At 43.8% G+C, this 24,589-nt stretch overlaps 1 protein-coding gene across 7 annotated transcripts in view; it reads left to right on the plus strand.

The window, feature by feature from the left end:
- The window catches only part of U2SURP (U2 snRNP associated SURP domain containing), a 107,660-nt gene that overhangs the window by 13,519 nt on the left and 69,552 nt on the right, over positions 1-24,589 (plus strand). For 2 of the 7 annotated variants that reach the window (XM_073625882.1, XM_073625885.1), the window contains exons 2-8: positions 2,412-2,513; positions 7,799-7,913; positions 18,671-18,834; positions 21,673-21,740; positions 23,146-23,240; positions 24,159-24,194; positions 24,307-24,389. In XM_073625882.1, the coding sequence (XP_073481983.1) occupies positions 2,412-2,513; positions 7,799-7,913; positions 18,671-18,834; positions 21,673-21,740; positions 23,146-23,240; positions 24,159-24,194; positions 24,307-24,389 (663 nt within the window). The remainder of the gene's footprint in view (positions 1-2,411; positions 2,514-7,798; positions 7,914-18,670; positions 18,835-21,672; positions 21,741-23,145; positions 23,241-24,158; positions 24,195-24,306; positions 24,390-24,589) is intronic. The other 5 variants (XM_073625883.1, XM_073625886.1, XM_073625887.1 and 2 more) reach the window with 3 other exon arrangements.

Below are 24,589 nucleotides of genomic sequence, written 5' to 3' on the forward strand. Positions count from 1 at the left end.
CTCATTTGAAGTAAAACAACCAAGGGAAATCTGTTTTATGGATCAAATTGACAGTTTATATAGAAGTGTTTTTTATTTTTTTGTGGTTGCAAGAAGTTAGGTGATAATTACTTTATACCATTCTAAACTGGGCAAAATCATACATTTTCAGTGCAGGGAAGCAAAAGGAGGTGCCTTATGCCTTGTGGACATGGGTGGGGTGGGGGGGTGGTGTTTACAAATAGGTGATCAGTGTGTTTTTTTTTTTTACCGCCCAGCTGCAAATTGACAGTTCCCTTCGCCAAGCAGTACCACCGCCATACACGACCCATTAAAGTGAATAGAACTGATATGCAAGGCAAGCATTTGGTTGTGGCGCAGTGTGCCTGCCAGTGCTCATTACTTTGATCCCCCTAGGCATGTGAAGCAGAGGGGGGCAGTAGCAGTCACAGGTCCTGGCTGCAGCCACTGCTTTTAGTAGCCTGCCCTCACTGATCCACATTTCTCCTAAGGTGACATACCCTTACTAGCAGACCTGGAAACCTAACTGACAGTGACTGTGTTTGCGTGGACAGCTTGTCACTTCTGCAACTGGCTGCTGAGTGGTACGTTTACAGCTAGCAGGTAATGGCTGTGGTCCGTGCTGCTTGTGCAGTGATAGGGAGGGTACAGTAAGGTGGAAAGGGTTATTTTTACTGTCCACAGGGGGGGCAAGTGTGTAGTGCACCCCACACATAGCACATCCTTTCATCTCTGGGAGCCTGACCCCTTTTCTGATTACCTGCATTGTATTGTATTTCTGTCCATCCAGTTCTTCTATTTAACACAGCTCTAACATATACAGCACTGTCTGGCAAAGCTGAGGACCTTTTCTTGCTACCATGTTAGCACATGAGCGCTGCAGTACTACAGACTGGCTTCTTGTCCTGCCCACACATTTCCTAGTCTCTCTTCATTAAAGTTTGTAATAACATAGCACCTCTATCTGCAGTGTTCTCCTCCAGTGAGGCCAGGGTGGAGCCCTGACACCCTGGGCTCACAGGAAGTGGGTTGAATAAAGCTGGGTGTCATTCAACCTCTAAGAGGAGCTGACGTTGGAGCATTGAGAAACCTCCAGAGATTGAGTCTAAGAGACAGAGCTGCTTTTTTTATTTCTATGGAGGTGCCAGGGGTGACTTCTTTTCAATCTGCGTTTTATTGAAGGCTTTCTTAGGACTAGTCAGAGATACAGAACCTAGAAAAAAGGGGGTGGTGGTATAAATGATGCAGTACTAACATAACCTACTGTACTTCAAAATCTAGAATATCGGCATTAGCTATCGCCTCGTAACAGAGCCTGTTTGCATTTGCTGCATTATCAGAATGTCTATATCTCTTGGGGTGCATAGTAAATATATATTTAACCTGGTCATGCCTAAGGGTATCACAAATTTAAATGCCGAAGCCCAATTTAAAAATTTTGACAACCGTACATATCATTACTACTACTTTGTGCATCCAGGTGTCTTATACCTTGTTTTTTGTTCGGAACAAATTAGGCTTTCATTTGATGGTTAAATGGTAATGGTTATCTCCTGATTTTTTTTTTTTTTTTTCAATTTGTTTTATTTAAATGTATATTTTTGCTACTATCATAAATTCTCCTTCTCCTGACGATCGCAGCGATACTACATATGTGTATGTTAGTTGTTTGTACACGTAGTACAGCCCAGAAACAATAGTGCGCATTTTGTTTTTTATTTATAGTTATACTTAAAACGTACTGACGCAAATTAAAAAAAAAAAATCCTGTGCTAAAAATACTGACCCTGACCTTGACCTTGACCCTGACACTAACCCTGGAACTGACCTAGATCAAACACTGATCTAGGTATTATTTTTACACACTTTTTTTTTCTTTTCTACTCAAGGACAGAGTGATGCAATGTATCTCTCTCATCCATTCAGAGAGACAGAAAGCACAGGGGCAGGCTTCATAGTGACTGACCACTGTCATAGCCAGAGGCTATCACCGTGATCAGGTGACCCAGAATCAAACGTTCCAGGCCCCGATTGTTAGAACGGGGCTCGGAGCTCTCGGTAAGATCCTGGTCTCTGTGCTGGGAGCACGCCATGCAGTACGCTACACAGCACAAAGAGATATGCAAAATGGCACCCCCCACAGAAAAAAGCCCAGTCCAGTGGGGCCGCATATTTGCGTATGTTTGGCATGAAGGGGTTAAAAAAAAAAAAAAAAAAATAACGTATATTGCAAAAAAATGAAGGAAGAATTATCAAATGTGCATTGAGACACCATTGGATATATATATATATATACCCTCATTCTTCTTTGCCCAAGGTTGGGTTTTAATAACTTTGACCTTTTGTGATTATATTTACAGCAACATAAATGTAATGCTTTTGTTTTGTTTTTTTGTTTGTTTGTCATGCAGCAACCTCTCATGGAAAGTAAACTGAAAGCTTTCAGCATTGGCAAGATGGCTCCTGCAAAGAGGACATTAAGCAAGAAAGAACAGGAGGAGCTTAAGAAAAAGGTGAGTTCACAGCAGAGAGCGGTGTGGGAAACCTATGTTCCGTGCGCATTTCCTGCACTTAGTTCAAAACGCACTGCACTAGCACCTGCGGCAGGTGTTGGTGTAAACGTAACGACAGCCCAGACACGGGTTGCAAATGAAGTGCATTTGCTTGCACTTGATCACATGGTACAGTAATACCATGCAGTCTGGTTGCTGTGCGTTTTTTAAAGAAGTGCATGTATTACTTTTGGCGTGGTCCGACATGATTTTAGCCCATTCAAATATATATGAGCTGAAATCGCACTGCACTCAGATCACATGTGAATCGCACACAAACACACATGTTCCTGTGTGATAAATGGTGTAGTGAACTGGCCCTAACCCTTTCACTGCCAGGTCCGTATGGTTGTACAGAAGTCCCTGTAGGTGGCCAGGTCAGTACGCTGTACGGACCTCATTTCTCCCTCCCCTTTAAGCTTATGGTCACTTCAATGACCGTAAGCTTATATCAGAATTGTTCAGCAGACTCTGTTGAACAATTCTATAACTGATCAGCGGATTACAACCCGCTGATCAAAGTTATTAACCCCTAATGTGACCGCCGCCTCCCTGTCCCCTGCCTTTCCACCCCCGCCGCACCCTTCCATCGAAAACTGCCCCTTCACCCCCCAGCATTGATTACCCCCCTCCACCCGATCCGACTCCTATACCCCCCCCCATATGCAAACCCGCTCCACGCACTCACCATCATTAGCTGGCATCCATCTTCTTCCACTCCCTCCGGCTTCAGGTGCTGCATGGGTTTTGGGGGGGGGGGGAGGTTTCAGATGTCTCTCCCTGCTAGTCAGATTGCCCCAGCACCCCCGATCCATGGCTGCTCCGAGCGGCATCTCTCTCCATCCCTTCCCTCACCCTGCAGTTTCTCCCTGCACAGATCTCCTGGGGATCGCGGAGGGGGGGAGGTGAGGTTGGGCTTGAGGGGCTTAATAAACATGTGTTTCCTAAACTCCCCCCTATAGAAGAGAGGGCGCATGCAGCGATCACTACTGATCAATGCTATGTGCCCAATGACACTGACAGCTGATATATTGTAACCGCAAGTGTTACAATGTATCAGGCTGTCATTTTCTGAATGAATGGAATCTCTATACAGATTCTCATTCATTCAAGTAAAGTGATACAGAGAAAAGGGACTTTTCTCTTCAGTCCCTTTCCCGGTCTCAAAAAAAGAGATATAGGGGTCTGTTGTTTAGACCTCTGATATCTCACCAAAAAAAAACTAAAAAGAAACTTTAAAAAAAAAAAATTGTTAAAAGAACCCCCCCCCCCCCCGGTCCGCCCGCACTCACTCCCCCCCCCTCTACGGTGATGGGCCCCCTCCACCAAAAAAAAAAAATTAAATTGCTGTAAAAATAAAAAATTCTAAAAAGTAAATAAAAAAAAAACAACAAAAAAAACACAGCCATAGTATGACCCCCCCCCAGCTCGCCTTGCACTCACCCCTTTCGCGGTGACGGCCCACTCTGCTTATCCCTGCTGAGCTGGCGAATGACAGGTCCATTTCCGTTTCGCTGATGCAGAGCGGACACAGCTCGCTATTCTCTACGGGACGGTCAGATGTAAACGGACCGCTTGTCCAGTTCCATCGGATGCTATCCGATCTGCTAGATGGATGGGGAATGGAATTCCCATCCGTCTGTTTTTAGCGGACTGGATCACATGCAGGCGGTTGTAAACGGACACATGTCTGGTATGAATCTTTAGGGGAAACTCCACACCAAAAAATACACAGCATAGGGTCCCTCCTCCAAGACCATACCAGACTGATCTGGAATGGATTTTAAGGGGAACCCCCCCATGCCAAAAAAAGCCCCCAAAATCCATTCCAGACCCTTATCCGACCACGCAGCCCGGCAGGCCAGGAAAGGTGGTGGAGACGAGCAAGTGACCCTGCTCCCCCCCCACCCCCCACCCCAAAGCACTTTGTCCCCATGTTGATAGGGACAGGGGCCTCTTGCTGACAACCCTGGCCGGTGGTTATCGGGGTCTGCGGGCTGGGGGCCTATCGGAATATGGAAGCTCCTTTTAACAAGGGGGCCCACATTATACCCATACCCATTCACCAAAAAAAAAAAGTGTCAAAAATAAAAACCGTACACAGGTAAAGCAACTCCAACGTCTCTTCTTCCGATTTCTTCTCCCTCAGGCGATGTCTTCATACTCCCAGTTCTTCTCCCTCTGCTGATGTCTTCTTCTGCTGCTGGTTCTGTTTCCTCCACTGTGTTCTCCCTCTGCCTGTTCTGCTCTCTCCGGTGTCTTCTCCCTCTGCCTGTTCTGCTCTCTCCGGTGTCTTCTCCCTCTGCCTGTTCTGCTCTCTCCGGTGTCTTCTCCCTCTGCCTGTTCTGCTCTCTCCGGTGTCTTCTCCCTCTGCCTGTTCTGCTCTCTCCGGTGTCTTCTCCCTCTGCCTGTTCTGCTCTCTCCGGTGTCTTCTCCCTCTGCCTGTTCTGCTCTCTCCGGTGTCTTCTCCCTCTGCCTGTTCTGCTCCCTCCGGTGTCTTCTCCCTCTGCCTGTTCTGCTCCCTCCGGTGTCTTCTCCCTCTGCCTGTTCTGCTCCCTCCGGTGTCTTCTCCCTCTGCCTGTTCTGCTCCCTCCGGTGTCTTCTCCCTCTGCCTGTTCTGCTCTCTCCGGTGTCATCTCCCTCTGCCTGTTCTGCTCTCTCCGGTGTCTTCTCCCTCTGCCTGTTCTGCTCTCTCCGGTGTCTTCTCCCTCTGCCTGTTCTGCTCTCTCCGGTGTCTTCTCCCTCTGCCTGTTCTGCTCTCTCCGGTGTCTTCTCCCTCTGCCTGTTCTGCTCTCTCCGGTGTCTTCTCCCTCTGCCTGTTCTGCTCTCTCCGGTGTCTTCTCCCTCTGCCTGTTCTGCTCTCTCCGGTGTCTTCTCCCTCTGCCTGTTCTGCTCTCTCCGGTGTCTTCTCCCTCTGTTCTTCCTCCGATCTTCGCCGGGCACTCTCTTCCGCTGTAATGCTAGGGCCGCCGTGCGCCATTACTTATATAGCCATGGGGCGTGGCCACCAATGACATCATCCAGAGGCCCCACCCCTTGTGACATCACCGCCCCATCATGTCCCGGGTGGTGGCGTCACAGGGGGGTGGGGCCTCCAGAACTCCGACCTCCGATCATCCAGGTGACGTCATATCCACGGTGTGTTCCTCGCTGGTACAGCGTGACTTTCTGAATTTCTCGAGGCTCCAGGAATTGTCCTTATCCTTACCAAGCAGCTGGAATCGTATCACCCATGACCTCACAGGACATACAAGGACAATCCCTCCTAAGAGATCAACATACAGATGAGCCTATATTTTATTTACATCTTGTGTGTCTGCTTAATCTCTTTTTATGTAATCAACAAACTGGGATACTACACTTAGTTGGCACGTCCTTCCCTCTCTCCTTCGCGGTCATAGTTCACACCAGTGCAGTGCAGCACAAATTCAGGATAGTACAGAATGCTGCATTTTTTCATACCGCAAACGTGCAAAAACACATGCAAAGGTACTGCAACGCATCACAGTACACCTAAAAGCCCATGGAAAGAAAGAAGGAAGTGACCTCACAGGACAAATGCAGATAGAAAAACAAGCATCACGTGCATGCATAGGTACAATGAAAAAACACATGCAGTTACTTGCAGCTTCTGTTGTGAATGAGCCCTTACATTTAAGCTTATTGAGACATTTTATTGAAGATAGAGTGACTTGTGGTGTTTTGTTGCTCAAACATAACTTGGTGTCTTTATACTGATAAGTAAAAGGGATTTTTTTTAACACTCTCCAAAAGAAGAATCACAAAGTCTCAAAAGACATTAGCATATGGCATCTCCTATCTGCTAAATCTTACACTAACCTCTTAAGAAAAAAAAAAAACCTGTTATTCATGAATTAGGCTGGCTGGTAGACATTTTTTAAATCTATATTAAAACCTGTCACTTGCCTAAATGTATGGTCACTTGATGTGCCAGGTACCAAGTCTCTTCTCTTTTCCACAGCAGAGCGGGAGGGTCCTCCTTCAGGTGCCCCAAAAGCTTCTTGGGTGTCATGGACACTTCCTGTTACATATCCACTTGTGTGGTCCACTCAAGTCCTCTAGACTGCAGTGGCATGATGAGATCACATTGAGGGGATAGGTTTTTGACAGGCACAGACAGCAGCATGGGATCACTGATCTCCACTGCTAGAAGGGGCACTTTTGCTGAACTTGTATGCATGTTTTTGTTTTGGATTGATATTCCAGGTCAACAGGCATGTTTGGCGAAATGTGACTGTCCTGTTACTGCCATGTTTCATAGTGTGTCAGGGGTGTGTAGGCTTGCTTTGCAGTTACTCAATCTATTGCATGCATAGTACTTCGTAGTTCATGATACAGAAGATGCTGCTTGTCCACAGAAGGTTTTCCATTTTGCTATTGTTTATTACTTTATAGTGAAAAACATGTTTAGCTACATCTTCAGATATATAGCATATTGCCTAGTATTGTTACAAAAGAAAGTAGTTCTAAAAGTACCTTCAAGCATGAGATGGCTAATTATGACCATGAGCTTTGTTGTTCTCTCCCACCCTGGCAAATATCCCTAATTGAACATTCCCAAGTCTGAAGTGTTGACTAGGAGACTTGGGGAAAAAAATAAGCTGGTGCCAAGGTGCTCCCCGTCCCTTATGCATAGGTGAGGAATGCACATTCCCCTGATGAGAATGTACTGCTTCTAGTATGATCTTTTACCCAAAAGCCCATTCAGTGTTGACCATGCATCGACAGATGCCTATCCCCAGTAGGTAGCTTATGAATTGGCTGTTAGCAGGGCTCATTTGTAACTTCATATCAAAATATTTATTTCAGGTTGCATTGCCAACTTCTATTTTATTTCCAAAGCTAGAGTCCTTTCCTGTAGGATGGGTTCTAAACCGCAAACTGCAAGAATTCTGATTACTCTCCTGCACACTGTCTTACTGCAGGCCATAATATACATAAGTATTAAAAAAAAGACTTTCCTGTGTCACATCAATAGTACCAGTGCATCAGGTTTCTTCTTGGTCTATTCTAGTATGCCACTTGCATACTTTGAACGCGTTCTTATTCTGAAGAGAGAAGTTTACCGGGTTCACAAGCAGTGTCAAGATCAAATTGTAGAACTACTGTAACTTGTCCTGATCCCATGACAACACAAGAATACATGATATTATATCAGGAGCTGTTACGTGCTGAATTCAGTCTGATGCTGGAACATGGAAACAGATCTGTCTTTTTCTTTACAGGAAGATGAAAAGGCTGCTGCAGAGATCTATGAAGAGTTTTTAGCTGCTTTTGAAGGAAGTGATGCCAGCAAAGTTAAAACATTTGTGAGGGGAGGAATTGTCAATGCCACAAAAGGTAAGGTCTTCATCTAGAACTCCATCATTGTTTGTATTACTCAAGAATTTTATTTTCTTTATAAATGTGTTTTGCAAACAAATTCTTATACTTGTTTTTGCTGGTTTTGAAAATCTTAAACTGTACTGTAGCAAATTTGATACATTCCACTAAAAACATTGTGCCCTCACGTGTCAGAATTATACAGCCGGTCATCTTCAAGTTTTGATGCTTCAAGTCCATGAAGGCAATTCTTATCAAAGGAGGCAAAGAAAGGTTGCAAGTCCATATAGGTGTTGCGTAGATCAAAGTTTCATTAACCACTTCGGCACTAGAGCAAGTTTTGCATTTTCTTTCTCACATGTAAAAATCTGCATTTTTGCACTAAAATTACATAAAACCCCCAGAAAGTTTGCTTTCGGGAAAAAAAAAAAAGCCCCAATAGAATAAAAAGATGTGTGTGCCGGGCAACAGGGGTAAGGTTATTTATTTTATTTTTTTACTTTATTGCTTAGTTAAATGGGCACAAGCTGATGGCTTCTCCTGGTCCTAGTTAAAGGAGAATTGTATTTAGGAAATGGCTAAATACATAGAGGAAAAAATTAGCTTTTTTACCTGCTGTAGGATTTTTAATATTGTTTCTCCAGTGCAAAGACCTAAACAGCACTGCTAAATAGCATAGCAAGATTGGTGACCTTACTTCTCTTTTCTGTAGTTAAGAAATTCATCCTGGGCATCTCCCTGCTTCCAGTTTGAATAGCCAGTGCTTTGCTCTCTTCTCAGCATGATTCTCAGCATGTTCCTTGTCAGCACCTGTGCATGTAGCACACTTGAGTTGGTGTAGTTGGTGTAGTGCTGCCTCTCCCATTCTGATTGCTGCTGTACAGCATAACACAAGGCTGATATTAGGACATCTTCAGGTGCTTACACCAGCTGTAGTTACAATGCATATCTTATTGTACAGTACAGGACACAGGCTGAGTATACATAGATCTTGGGTTATAGGCTTGTATTTTCAGGTAATTGGACATTGCAAAGCTTTTGAGGAAATGCCACCTGGGCACCTTCCCTACAACGCTACTCCAGTCTGTGAGTCCTAATGTTTTTGCTAGTGTGCTAAGCTGATGGATCTCTTCACTCTTATGGGGAAATAACTCTTTGACCCCTTTCACACTGGGGTGTTTTTCAGGTGCTTTTGGGCTAAAAGTAGTGCCTGTAAAAAACGCCTCCCCTGCAGCCCCAGTGTGAGAGCCTGAGTGCTTTCACACTGGGGCGGTGCGCTTGCAGGACGTTATGTCCTTGAAATGAATGGGCAGCACTGCCAAAGCGCTTTGGCGCTTTTCGGGCACTATTAATCCTTCGGCCGCTAGCGGGGGTTAAGAGTGCCCCGCTAGCCGCCCCAAAAAATAACGACGGCAAAGCGCCGCTATAACTAGCGGCGCTTTACCGCTAATGCGGCTGACAGCCAGAGTGAAAGGGCTCTTAATTTAACTGTATTCTTCAATCAACTCTTTAATCAACTCTACACTGTCTTCTGATACCACAAGAGAAGATGTGCAACCTCTGTAAAACCTTGGAAACTGTTACTGTGGGTAAAGTCTGTAATGTTGCTTCGGCCACTGAATCTTGCACAGGTGCTCACCTCGGCGCTTTGTACACTGCGTGTAGTCAGCCACAGGGTTCCATACAGGACTTTTGGAATCAAGGCCTGTGTGGACAGGTAAGATGGGGTCCCCTTTATCTTTGACTGTGTTTCAGCCAATGAGAAGGGATAGTCCAGGACGGCCAAGACACTTGTGCACATCGCTGGAGAAAGATCGGGCGCAGGTAAGTATTAGGGGGTTGCTGCACACATGTTTATTATCTTAATGCATATAATGTATTAAGATGATAATTCCTTTGCCTTTACAACCACTTTAAACTGTTTATTGTAAGGGCCCATTCACACCATGTGCATTGGGCTGCGTTGCTTAAAGTGGAGTTCCACCCACTTTTACAACTCTTCAGCATCCCTCACTAAACTGTGCACTGTAAACAAATTGGATAATTTTTTATTTTTTTTCTCAGCACCTACTGTATATCTGCTGTATTCATTTTTCACTTCCTCCTCCCTGGCCGCGGCCCATCGCATCATTTCCTGTTTGCAATGCCTTCTGGGAAGGGGCAGCAACTTCCTCTGAAACTGCCGTTGCTATGGAAACCTGACCTGAAACCTATTACACTGCTTGTGCTGCACTGAGCACGTGGGGCGGCAACTTCCTCTAAAGCTGCCGTTGCTATGGAAACCTGACCTGAAACCTAATACACTGCTTGTGCTGCACTGAGCATGTGCGAGATCTGCAAGGATGAGATCCAGGAAGAAATACAGTCTGGCTTCAGATGCCCACACTTAAGATGGCCACGGCCTGTTGTAAGTTTATAAAATAACAAACTACTGCTATAAGCCAACAAAACAGACCTTAGTTTACAGACTAACTTTACTAGAATACATTAAGCTTGTGTATTATAGGGGTATTTTTATTTAAAAAGTATAATTTTGGCCGGAACACCACTTTAACACAGGCCCAACGAAAAAAAATCCATTGTTTCCAAGAGGCTTAGTTCATACTAGCTCTTTGCGATTTGTAATAATTGAGCATTCTGCATTTAAACGCAATGCCGTGCATCACAGCAAGCTGCAATGCATGTTACAGTAAGAGCAATAATGAATTCTGGCTCCTACATTGAGCAAAAAAGCTAACACAGTGGCCAGAGGGGGTTGTACACTTGCCATGGCAAAAATGATACTCTTGTAGTGTTCAATTGGCAGTACTGCCAGCAAACATACCTCATACTCTGCATACTCATTCATATATGTAAATGAGAAAGCTTTACCTTATTCTTTACATTTTACCAGCTGCAAGCATTGCAAAGATGAAAGTAGGCGAACTAGGATGATAAAGTGGAAGTAATGGCTTCATAAGAAAGTTAGCGTAACACATTATCACATATAAACCTAGGAAGAAAATACATCAAACTGTTTCTTTAATACAGGCATTTAGATATTTTAAGCACACTTGATTTGCTACTAGAGTAGTAATTGTTTATGAGGAGCAGCTGTAGCCTGTCTGTTCCAGCTCCAAACCTCTTGTTCATTTACATTTCCGCTCTCCGATGCCAGTAACTCAACCCCAGTTCTTCTGCACCTTCGGAGCTTAACTTAACCTCTTTACTGCCACTGCTATAAATGGTGACAGCATTGGGTTATGCGCACACTTCACTAACTCACTGTTGGCTTTCTAATGAAGCAAACTGGAGGCTGTACAGCGAACCTACTCGCTTTTTGTGACCTTGCCTCATTGAAGTCTAGATACCCAGGCCAAATTTGCCAGCATTGGATAAAGTGTATGTAAACTCGAACAATGAACTTCTCTTTTTCGGGCTGTTTAATATTCAAGTGAAAGCATTGATATATGCAAATGCCAAATGATTACCTATTATCCTGAAAAACAAGTAAGCTAATAATGTTTGTGCTCGGGGGGCGTGGCCTGGACCGGCATGGTGTGAGGAGCATTGATCGGGAGCTCCGCTTGCCGAACATCCGTTTTCATTAATCCTGGCGCTAATACCGCTACAAAAACCATCTACTGGGCCTGCCAACAGTGGGAAGACACAGCGAGAATGTCTCCGCCGAAAAAAGCCACAGAGGCGGCCTCTAAACTGACAAAATATCACCTACAAGACAAGGGAGCCATGGAGGAAAATGGCGCCGACCAGCCTGCTCTGCTGGATTCAGCTGCGGACGACACCGCTCAAGTACTGGAGGCGATTTCAGACTGCAAAAGTACTCTTACCTGCAAGATAGAGGAGGTGAAAGTAGACGTGTCTTTGATCCGTCAAGACTTACAGAAATTGAGGGAACGGGTTACCGAGACAGAGACCCGTATAAGTCAGGTGGAAGACGGCATACCGCCACTGCAAGCCTCAACTGAAAGGCTACAACACCAGCTGAATGCGGTGCTTTCGAAGCAAGACGACATGGAAAATAGATTACGGAGGTGTAACCTGCGGTTTGTGGGGATACCTGAGGGTGTGGAGGGATCCGACCCCCCTCATTTTTGGAGAACTTGCTTACATCCACCTTCGGGCGGGCCGAGTTCTCCACCTCATTCGTGGTGGGGAGAGCTCACAGATTGGCATCCAGACCCCCCACTCAAGGTGCACCTCCCAGAACCTTTATTGCCAAAATGCTCAATTATCATGATCAAGATGCTGTCCTCCGCCTCACCAGGCTAAAAGGTAATATTCCTTGCAAGAATGGAGAAATCAAAGTCTTCCCAGACTTCTCAGCGGAAGTCCAAAAGAAGCGCACGCAATTTACAGAAGCCAAGCGGCAACTGGGGATCCGCCATTACTCCTACGCAATGCTTTTCCCCGCCAGACTCCGTGTGGTCGGTGAGGGTAGAGCCCACTTCTTCGACATGCCTGAAGCTGTCTTTGCGTGGCTGGAGGACAGAGTAGCACCCAACCGAGAACCCTCCTAAGTTCATTGATTATTGTAACTACCCTGGGATATCCTTTACCTCGTCGAAGAACTTATCCAACAAGACACGCGACAGGCTATAATGGACCTTGCTTCACTAAGGTACTGTACTCCACAATTCCATCCGATGACAGCCTTTATGATGACAGAAGACTGACTTTATACCACAAAGGCCCTACCGTACCCCCCCCCCCCCATTTGGATACATCTGTAACCCCCCTTCTATTACCTGATCCTGCCCCTACGGATATGCAGCCCCCCCTGAATAGTCAATGATAACGGCTAGTTGCTACCCGCCATGACTCCCGGAAAACAACCTCAAGTTTCTGCCTCCGTTTGTTTCCCACAAATATGTCATCCTGGAGGACACAATCTGGGAGTCACACTCCTCGTGCTAATGCTCGCTCTGCAGCGAATTATTGTCCCCTTAGTTACGGGATCCACAACGGGTCCTGTTTTTACAGGTTGTTCATGTAACGCTCGCCAATTGGCGCAAGTTTTGTTTCCCTGGAATGTCCGGATGCAGCAACTCACCCCCAAGATGTGGGGGGGGGGGGGGGATGTCTGCCTGGATGCAAACTACAAAAGTTATACTGTTCTTATGTTATACCACAATTCACCAAAGATGAGAGGAGATATATTTACAGGCATTTGTTTGATATACTATTATTTGTATGCTATTCTATGACCTCTGATGGGAACCCGCAGCTTCGATCTCTGGAGCTGGAGACTGTATATCCTGGTCTTGCTACCCGGGCCATACCGGAGCGTGATTGCGGGCCATCCCACGCTGTGGGGTGGGGCGCGGCGCCCGCTCTTTGGCCGGGTTGGCGATATCAACGATTGACACGCTAGACTGTTATGTCTAAGCTGAAATGTGTCACGTGGAATGTGCGAGGTATCAGAGCCAGGCCAAAGAGAAATGCAGCTTTATCCTTTCTTAAAAACATTCGCGCAGAGATAATGGTCCTAGTTGAGACCCATCTTACAGGGCAATTAATGTTATCACTCAAAAAACCCTGGGTGGGTTGGTTATATCAAGCCCCTCATACCGCCAACTCCAGAGGAGTCGCGGTTCTGGTGGCCAAAACGGATCCCCAGGGCAGATTCCCATTCCTGCACGCTAGAATAAATGGGCTTGAACTCCTTTTGCTGGTAATCTATATACCTCCCCCGTTCCACTTCAATGTTTTGAATGAGGGTCTCTCTTTCTTTCATGTCCCAATTTCCCACTGTTCCTGCAATTTGACTGGGGGATTTTAACAACGTAATAGATAGGGAACTTGATAGACTGACAATGCAGCCCTCTGGCAACACCCAGCAGCAGTGCACAAGATTTGGTAGATTCCTTAAAGAATTAGACCTGATGGACACCTGGCGATATTGCCATCCGCAGGATAAGGCATTCTCTTGTTTTTCAGCGGCACATAATTCAATGTCCAGGATAGACCTTATTTTAATATCCCGCTCCCTCCTCCCTATGTTAGGAGATGTAGGGTTTTGCCCTCGCATACTGTCAGACCATGCCCCATATTGGGCTGAACTCAAACTTGACTCTCCACCTACCACATATACATGGAAACTTAACCCCTTTTGGCTATCGGTAGTCCCGGGAATAGATGAAATTGGGGTTGAGTGGGATATATTCTTTCAAACTAACAGGAATTCAGCGCCCTTTGATGTACTGTGGGACTCCTTTAAGTCTCATGCCCGCATAACACTCGCCCAATATATAGCTAGATATAAGAAAACCTCCTCTCAAGTGGTCAAACAGGCAGAACAAGCCTTGACGGACATAGAGGGAATTTTCTTCCAACCCCTCACCTTCCACAGCTGATCAACTAAAACAACAAACCCGAAAGAGCTTACACTTCGAAAGAGCGGAGAGGAAAATATGCTATAATAAACAGAGGCTGTATGAGTGTGGGGAGCTGACGGGACGCCTCCTGGCCTACCTAGCTCATATGGATCTTAGACCACCTACAGTGGTATCCCTCAAAGGCACCAGCGGGGAGATGATCACTGAACCCGATAAGGTGGCAGGAGAATTTCGCTCTTTTTTTCCATCCTTGTACTCCTCCATGGTTAACGACACTAGTGAGGAAACAAAAGCACTCCTAGCTAGCGTAGATCTACCCACACTTTCCCAGCCTCATATTGAAATGCTGGAGGCCCCTATTACCACGGACGATATCGTTGAAGCGATGTCCCAACTTAAAGCTTCAAAAGCACCCGGATCGGATGGTCTCCCCCTCGAATTTTATAGAACATACATCGAAAACATAGTCCCTAGGATACACAAGTTATTCTCCTATATATTCAAATCTGGATCTCTACTTCAATCTATGAACGAAGCCTATATAGTACTCATACCCAAACCTGGTAAAAATTTAGAACTCCCTGAATCATATCGCCCAATATTCCTTCTTCAATTGGATAAGCCAAGGTCCTGGCGATACGCCTGAATAAAGTAATTCTCACCCTGATTCATCCGGATTAAACCGGATTTATGCCTGCTAAAAATACGGCATATAACCTCTGTAGATTACATATGAACCTACAAGCTGAACATGACCAGATGGGATCCAGAGTCGTGGTGTCCGTGGATGCCGCAAAGGCGTTCGACTCTGTTGAGTGGGACTACCTCTGGCATTGCCTAGCAAAATTCGGATTCTGACCCAAATTTATCAGATGGATCCAATTAATGTACCAGAACCCTTGCGCCAGGATCTTGGTCAATGGGAGAGTTTCTGACGCCTTTCCCCTTTCAAGGGGCACGCGTCAGGGGTGCCCCCTATCCCCCCTACTCTATGCCCTGGCGGTAGAACCCCTTTCAGCCTCACTGAGGTCACATCCGGGAATTACAGGTTTGAGGAGCGGGAGTCTGGTGGAGACAATCAGTCTATACGCAGACGACATGCTGCTGTATTTATCTAACTCCGGCCCCTCTCTGAAAGCAGCATTAGAAACAATACAAACTTTCGGGAAATTAACTCAGGTTTAAAAATAAATTGGGACAAGTCCCAAATCCTTCCTATAGATGTAGGTGTACCCTTACAGAGCCAAGCCTCCTCCCCCCTTACAATTGTTAGCTCTATGAAATACAAACTAAGATATTCCGCGCTTAGGACAATGTTTAAAAGAAAACTGCAGCCCCCCCAGAAAATGGAAAAACACCGAGGTGCAATCCAAAAAAATATAATAAACTCTATGGGGGAATATGACGCTGTTCAAAGGTGTATATAATTAAAATGATACCCTAAAGAATGTGTGGTGGCAATATGTGAGAAGTACTGTGAGCAAATGTATAAATATTAAACGAACAGAATGTTATGTGCATGTGCCACAAATATAAAACATCACATAGTATAAAAAAAAACAAAGTGCAAAATAAGGTGTAAATGCTCATAAAAAAATATATATACTTGCACTCAAAAAATAACACATAACCAATATATAAATGTGCGTGATATTGGTGTTGGTTAACAAATTTGCAGGAAAAGCGCACAAAAATACCCAAAAAATGCACAAGTATCATCAATGGTGTAATAAATAAATCTATGAAATACCTAGGCATTACCATTACCCGGAGCCCAGAAGAATATACCAAACTCAATATAGAACCCCTGATCATAACCCTGAAAAACAAGACCCAGATTTGGGCTAAACTTCCCCTGGGAGTCTTGGGTCGTGTGAACCTTATAAAAATGGTTCTACTTCCCAAGTTCCTGTATGTCTTCTGGCACGCCCCGCTATATTTACCTCTCAGAATTTTCAAATCAATTGAAACAATTCTTAACTCATTTGTGTGGGGGAAGGCCCGTCATAAACTATCTTGGCAAGTGCTGAAAAACCCCACAGATTTGGGTGGCACGGCATTACCTGACTTCAATCTCTATTATTTGGCAGCGCAGCTATCGCACTTTTATTACCTAGACAAATGCGATAAAGACCGATATATGACTTTGCTTTGCTCCCAATAAACCCGTTTATACACCCACCCATTTCAAATTATTTTCAGAGACCCCGTAGATCCCTGGATATTGGGAAGTCGTAAAGGCTTATTATATATTGCAAAATATGGGCGGTGGTGAGACGCAGACTGGATGTGCTGCCCACACACTCGCATACACCACTTTGGGACAACCCTGGTTTAAAGGAATTATTATCCCTACCAGACCGTAGCTTGTGGGGTGAGGATTCTTTCAGATGTTTATCGGGACAATATCCTGAAATCCTTTCAACAACTTAAAGATGAATTTACCCTCCCTAATTCCATGCATTTTAGATATCTCCAGCTCCGTCATGCTCTGCAGACCCAATTTCACGATAATCCACCTAGAACAATTGGATATCCTTAATATTATCAGGGGGCAAGACTCCTCCAAACTCATTTCAATTTTTTATAACTCTCTTCTTTGACCTACAGCCACGATACTTGCTTATGGGTTAAAAAATCGATGGGCTGACGACGTGGGGGAGTTGGAGGATGATGAGTGGGAGGACGCATTGGACAATTGTAAAACTGTATCTACCAGACTCTCAGATCGCCTCACTCAGTTATATATTTTACATAGATCATACTTGACTCCCATCCGACTGGCTAGATTCAAACCCGACCATAACCCTCTCTGCCCCAGATGTGACAGTCCCTCTGGTACCTTTTTTCACTTTTTTATGGATATATCCGGTCATACATGACTACTGGTCCCACATAGTGCAATTCATACATGATGAAATGGGATCCCCCCTTAGGCTCTGCCCCAAACAATGTATACTAGGAATCTTCCCAGACCCAGACAAATTCCATGTCACATTTCTCAAGGAATCACTGTTTATAGCTAGGCTGCTTATAGCAAGGAAATGGCTAAGGATAGATCCACCAACACTCCAAGAATGGATAGTTGCCGTCAATAATGTCTTGCCCTACAAAAAGGAAACCCATGCCCACAGGGTCTGCCCATCCAAATATGGGAAAATATGGGACTCCTGGCTGGGTAATGCAGCCACATGCAACTCAATAACTGAAAACACCCCAGAAGATTAACCACTTAATTTATAGGATAATATATTGACAAAACGCCTATTAGATGCTATGTATAAATATATGGTAAAGCTTACAAGAAGTTGTTTACATATGCCATGTACAAAATGAATGTGAAGGTCGAGCTGAATGTATTGTTTACTCTGTTAATCACACTATTCTTCTATATATGTCAGTGTAATGTATGCTCTGTGAATGTGTACTCTTCTCAAATAAACAATAACGTTATTTGTAAAAAAAAAAAAAAAAAATGTTTGTGCTCTGCTTCAGTTAGCATTGTTCCTAGTTCTCTTTATGGACTAAGGGGAACATGTGCCCCTTATTTGGTATAGTGAGTGTTGTCGCACTAGGACAGAGTTTGTTACTGGCAGGATCACCAGGTTAAAATAAAGGAAAAAGCCTAATTAAAGGAAAACCAATTCAGCCACCATATCTAAGAACTGGTAAGCCACTATATATTACATTTTTGTTCTCGAGTTCAGGTAGCTTTAACTTGACTATGGCTCTAAAAATAAAACCTATTGGTAACATTTTATTTGGTACACTGCTATGTTTCAAATTATCTTATTTAGTCTTATCGGAATCTGGAAGCCCCCTTTAACAAGGGGTTTAACAGATCCTGGCCCCCCTCTTTATGTGAATAGGTATGGGATACATAGTACCCCTACTCATTCACCAAAAACGTGTCAAAAATAAATAAAAACGCAGACAGTAGATGACTCATCGGTTGTTAAGGACGGGGCGGCCAGCTTCCTTACCAACCAGCTATTCTTGCATTCAGCTGTCAGCGGGGAACCCTGCCGACAGCTGATGAGTCATCAGTTGCTAGGATACCAACGGGCTCCAAAGATGAACCGTTTGTCCGTTGACAGCTGTTTTAGGTCTGCTTCCGTTTTTTAAAATGAAGAAAATTAGTGCTTTCTTCCGTTTCAAAAAACTGATCTTAACGAAGGCTGATGTCAGCTGATGTCAAGGGATGATCATCTGCTTGCCATTAGGAATACATGGGTGTCCGTTTTCAACCGGACAAACAGAACGCCCGTGTGAAAGGACACCTATTATCTAAAGCTTGCAGGTGCGAAGCAGTTTTACAGACTTGTATGTAAACTCCACCAAGTACTTTTGCATCCAATCTGTATAAATTATGACTAACATGAAATATTCGGAATATATATTGTTTTGTAAAGTATTGCAAATTTTTTGTTGTTGCAGATGAGCATGAGACAGATGAAAAGAAAGGCAAGCTGTATAAACCATCTTCACGATTCTCTGAAGCAAAACCACAGCTGCCTCCTGTTGAGCGACCACCTCCTCCAGTAATACCCATGGAACCGAAGAAACCTGTAAGAACAAATGATGATGTTCTCTTCATTTCGGTACAGTGAATAGCCCATCTTTTTTTTTTTCTCTGCATTATTTCAAACTCCTCTTAATATCGCTTTCTAAAATGTTTGTATATATGATTATAGAAGGGATGCTTTAGGGCCTTCTAAATCTAAATAACAAAATTCCTGTTTTTGATACCTTAATGAATAACGTAATGTGAGAGGGAGCCGAGCTGCTGACGTAATTTGCCACGGCCCGGACTCCTGGAAGTGGGGACAGGGCACCCCACTATCCGCTCCTCCCTGAAAAGTGCAAAATGTGGCACCCGGGGGGGGGGGGGGGCTGTGGAGACAAATGATTGGAAGTTCCACTTGTGGGTGAAACTCTGCTTTAAGCTGGCTGAGCATAGGGTTGTGTCTGTACTGGAATGCCTCAACACTGATGTGCAACCCCTGGTGTAAGCATCCTTTTAGTAGCTGATGTATAAAATAATGGGGTATCAAAACAGTTTGTGAAAAGCAATCAAATTCTCATCAATTTTTGCAGTGAAAAATGGGTTGGTATATTTGAAGCAGAACTTCACTTTCTCATCCAGCATTGACTATTTTATTCCTTATGCTGCTAGCATTATTAAAGAGATGACAAAGTATATTGAATTTACTTAGTTACAAAATTATGTCATAGTCTTCAGGAGGGGAGAAGGGGTTTTCTTCGCTAAGCACACCCTCCTGCCTCAGCCAAGGGCAGATGGATTCCAACAAGTAACTGCTATATGAATTATCTGCCCTTACTCAAGATGGTAACAGCCAGAAATGCTAGAGGGTGTTTTTCAAAGTAATTTCTTAACAAATTAAAGAATGGGGCCATGGATGGATGGGGAAGTTTGCTTTGAATATTAAAAATGAAGTAAATAGTTTTTTGTTTGTAGTGCTCAGATGTAGTGTAGTTCCAATTTAACTGCTTAATTTTTCAACATGCTTCCCCAAAAAAGAAATGCCCCAAACTCTGTGTACTCTGCATATAGTTTAGTATGACCATTTCCACCCAACCTTTTTTTCTCTTAACCACTTCCTGCCTGGCCTATAACAGATCAACAGCCAGGAAGTGGTTCTATTATCCTGACTGGGCGTCATATGATGTCCAGCAGGATAACATGCTGGCGCGCGCCCACGTCTGACACGCCGCATCTCCGATCATGATAAGGAGCCTCTGTCAGAGGCTTCTTACCTCATGATCAGCTGTGACCAGTCACAGCTGATCAACGCGTGAACCAGGAAGTGCCGGTAAACAGCATTCCTCGTTTCACGCTGACGGGGCACTGATCGGCGGCTCTCCCTGTCAGAGATTGGGGGGGGGGGTCTGTGCTGTTTTGATCATCAGCACAGCCCCCATCCGATGTGCCAGTCAGCTGCCATTCAGTGCCCAGCAGTGCCCCAATAATAAAGTCTGCCAGTGCCAATCAGTGCCCAGCAGTAACACTTGTCAGTACCTCATCAGTGCTGCCCATCAGTTCCGCCTATCATTGCCAATCAGGAGAGAAACTCACCCAAGCTCTACCGCTATATAGTATAGTTGGTGTGTAGAGTAGTCAGTGTTCTGGCTAATTAAGCTCACAAAAGATCCATAGAAAGTACAGGCCGGCAACTCGACAGCTTTTCCATAGAAAATATTTATTAAGCATTACAGCAGTAACATCATCCAAAAAATGCTGACGCTTTTAGGCCTTCATCAAAAGCAATATCATTGCCAGTCAGTGCCCATCATTGCCGCCTGTCAGTGCCCATCAGTACTGCATATCAGTGCCACCTATTGTTGCCCATCAGGGCCTTTTCATCAGTGCCTGTCAGTGAAGGGGAAAACAAAATTTTATGACAAACTAAGAAAAACTTTTTTCTTTTTTTTTTTTAAAAAATGTTGGTCTTTTTAGTTTAGCAAAAAATAAAAACCCCAGAGGTGATCAAATACCACCAAAAGAAAGCTCTATTTGTGGCAAGAAAATTATAAAAATTTTGTTTGGGTACAGTGTAGCATGACCGCGCAATTGTGATGGTGCTGAAAGCTGAAAATTGTCCTGGGCAGGAAGGGGCAAAAGTGCCTGGTATTAAAGTGGTTAATTATTTTGGGAGGAATTGGCCTCACATTTTTAAAAATTAAATATATTTTCTGTACATTGAGTGGGGTGGTGGGTCAGAATACATTAAACACAGTATGTTCCTACAGGAGATGTCTGTTTTAGGCAGTATGTTTAGAATTTGACACAAAAACGATATCTTTTTGCACCTCCACAGGGAAATGCTATAATTAACTCAAAAATGGCCTTCTGCATCTCCTAGTGCATTTCTGTAAAAATGATGAAACGTGTAACATTTTAGACTTTTAATCTTGCTACTTAGCAACTTGCATAGAAAGCATGCAGCTGCTCTCCTCAATAACATGCTTTGTTGTCTACCTACTTCTTTTTGACTGTTATGAATTGCTGCCAGTGTGACATATGCAAACCCACATGTACACCGTTCTTTTATTCATTGTATTTTGTGATACAGCACTTGAACTACGCTTGGCTTTCAGGTGAGCCTTGTTTAAAAGCAAAATGTTTATGAAACTGCAGGAAAAGTTGCCTGTAGCTGTAATCACCAGAATATGTTTGGTGGCCTATCGCATTTTCAATGCTGAAGCTATCTCTGCTGTCGCATACAAAAAGGTGTTTTGCCTTAAAAATTGGGAAAGGAAAATGTGGCAATGCCCATCATCCTTTGCAAGATTTTGTCTGCAAAAAAATTACATGTGCTCTTTACATTATGGGGGTTATGTTTATGTCTGCTAGGAAGGGTGGCTAAATAAAAGACATTTTATTGGTATGTGTATTTAGTTGCTTTGTTTCTTTGTAGCCCTTAAAGAAAGGGGAGAAAGAAAAGAAGAAAAGTAATTTGGAGCTTTTCAAAGAAGAACTCAAGCAGTAAGTATTGGTGTGTGTGTGTGTGTGTGTGTGTGTGTGTGTGTGTGTGTGTGTGTGTGTGTGTGTGTGTGTGTGTGTGTGTGTGTGTGTGTGTGTGTGTGTGTGTGTATGAATATATACTGAAATTTTCTTACACATTATCTTCTAGCCTGGGATGTCATTTACCGGGAGACACGGGCATGCACTGGTCTTACCTTTGTTCTCTGAAAACATGTTCCCAGTAATGAAATATATAATATGGTCTGTTTGATAAATTGTCAATTAGGCCAGAAAAGGGTGCTGAATAGAGGGAGGGGGTCATGCATAAAATTGACTTAAAGCCCAAATCCAGTAATACTAAACCTTTTCCCTTGCAGCAAACTGCTTTTCCTGTCTAGGGGACAGTAAAAGCAGTTCTACTTGCCTAATTCTCTGCTTCCCTGGCAGACTCTCTCATGATTTAGCAGTGGACTATCCCTCAGTGTCCTCATTTCCAGTGCAGGGCTTATGTATCCTACATTGGCCTTGATGACATTACAGGATCTTAGATTGCATAGGAGAAGAGTCTGCTGGGATTGGTCTAGCAGTGTGGAAGAGCCTACAGGAATGGAGGTTCCAATAAGTAAAAACTTTTTTCCCAAATTCCCCAGAGCTTAAAGGGGTTGTAAAGGTTCGTGTTTTTTCACTATGCATTAAGGTGAAAAAACACCTGGCAGTAACCGGCCCCCTAGCCACCCCCATCCCCATTTTACTTACCTGAACCCCTTCATTCAGTCAGTGGGGACGCACTGTCTCTCTCTCTCTCTCTCTCTCTCTCTCTCTCTCTCTCTCTCTCAACGGGCTCCCGGCTCTTGATTGGATAGCTTGATAGCAGCGTAGCCATTGGCTCCTGCTGCTGTCAATCAAATCCAATGACACCTCTATGGACGCCGAATGCTGGACTCGGGAGCGCGCCCGCAAGGTAATCCCCCGGGAGAGCGCTTCTCCCAGGGGGTTATCTGATGTGAGGAGAGAGCTGCCAGTGGACCCCAGAAGTCGAGTATTGGAGCCGCCAAACTGAGCTGCACAGTGGAGGCAAGTATGATATGTTTTGTCATTTAAAAAAAAAAAAAAAAAAAAATTACCCTTACAATCACTTTAAGGTGCAGGTAACGCTTGCAGTGAGGACACAGCCCCACTGCAAAGGCAGTTTGTAAAAGTGTTGCATAGAAAGACATGTTCCCAAATATACACATCACTAATATTTTTGTCTCGGATATTTGTTTTTCTACAACCAATTTGTACTTTAATTTAAGAAATGTATTTCCAGGAAAAAAGATTTTGTGCTATGGAGCAGAAAACCTGAAGCTTCCAACCGTACTAGCATAAGGTCTGAAGGACACATTTTATTCTTGTTTTCCCCTTATAATGTAAAATCCTTTTGCAGGATTCAAGAAGAGAGAGATGAGCGACATAAAACAAAAGGCAGAACAAGCAGATTTGAACCTCCACAAGTAGATGCTGATGGACAGCGAAGGCCAGGTAAGAAAAGCTATGTTTTTTTGCTGGTTTTGTTGGTATTGCATTTATTTAAGCAGCCACTATTTTGAAGGTGGTGTTCTGTAAATTTTCTTTGTTTTACAAATTACTTTGTTTACACTGACCAACAAAAAAAAAAGTGAGAATGCAGCAGTAAGAGTCGGTTTACACAGGGTTCACAGCTTTAGCCCCGGTTCACATGGGCGACTTGTCAGACGACTTAGCTGCCTGACAAGTCGCGTTCCTTTCTGTACTATGGAACCGTTCTAATAGGAACCACTCAAGTCGCTCTGACTTGCAGCGCGACTCTGTAAGGCAATAGAAGTCAATGCAAGTCGCTCTGAAGTCGTCCCAAAGTAGTACAGGAACCTTTTTCTAAGTCAGAGTGACTTGAGTCGTTCCTGTTAGAACGGTTCCATAGTACAGAAAGGAACGCGACTTGTCAGGCAGCTAAGTCGCCTGACAAGTCGCCCCTGTGTCAACCGGGGCTAAAGCTACAATTAAATGTTGATAAAACAAGTCTTTATTTTGAATTTAAAGTAAACCTCTCCGAAGAGACATTATACTTTTTATTGTTGACATCCTTCGGAAAAAGGTTGTCTATATCACTGACCAGGAAAACCTTTGCAGAGTGTTTATCTGCATGCTTGTTCTAGACAAGTGACTCAAATATTCAAATATTGTTACAATGGTGACCGGCATGACAGCCAGATAGCTAGCATCTTCAGGAGAAGAGAGCAGAAACTGCTTCTGTTATGAAAGCCGTACATTTTCAATTAATCCTTGACTAGTTCTGCCTGCTTTGATATTTGTGTACTGATGTGACTGTACAATACAGTATGTATGTGAAAAGTGCTGTGTAAATTGACGGTGCTATATAAGTTACTGTAGTAGTAATAATATTTTTCTTTCTTTTATTAGCGGATCAACAGTCAAGAAGAAACCGATCCTCTGGTGGTATTCTATTTCATATATTTAAAATTTTGCTTTTTTTAAAAACTTTTTTTTTTTTTTTCTCTTTTTAAATTTTCGTTTAATGGTAATTTTTTTTGTTTTTCTTTGCATGAAGCTCTTGATGACTATGCTCCTGGGTCACATGATGTGGGTGATCCAAGTACAACTAATCTTTATCTTGGGAACATCAACCCTCAGGTACCTAGCTTGTAAATCTCTTACACCCTAAAAATGCATTGAATATAACCGATAACATGTAGGCAGCTTGTAGTGTCTGCAAATGCCAGTTAGTCATCAATTCTGTGTCATTGGAGAGTCTCTGGATTTCAGGCTCAGGCAGTATCTAGGATCTTCAATTATAAAACTATAGTCAATGCTTAAACACCAAATCCGTGTGT

This window comes from Aquarana catesbeiana, linkage group LG04 (genome assembly GCF_042186555.1).
Source record: "Aquarana catesbeiana isolate 2022-GZ linkage group LG04, ASM4218655v1, whole genome shotgun sequence".
NCBI lineage: Eukaryota > Metazoa > Chordata > Amphibia > Anura > Ranidae > Aquarana > Aquarana catesbeiana.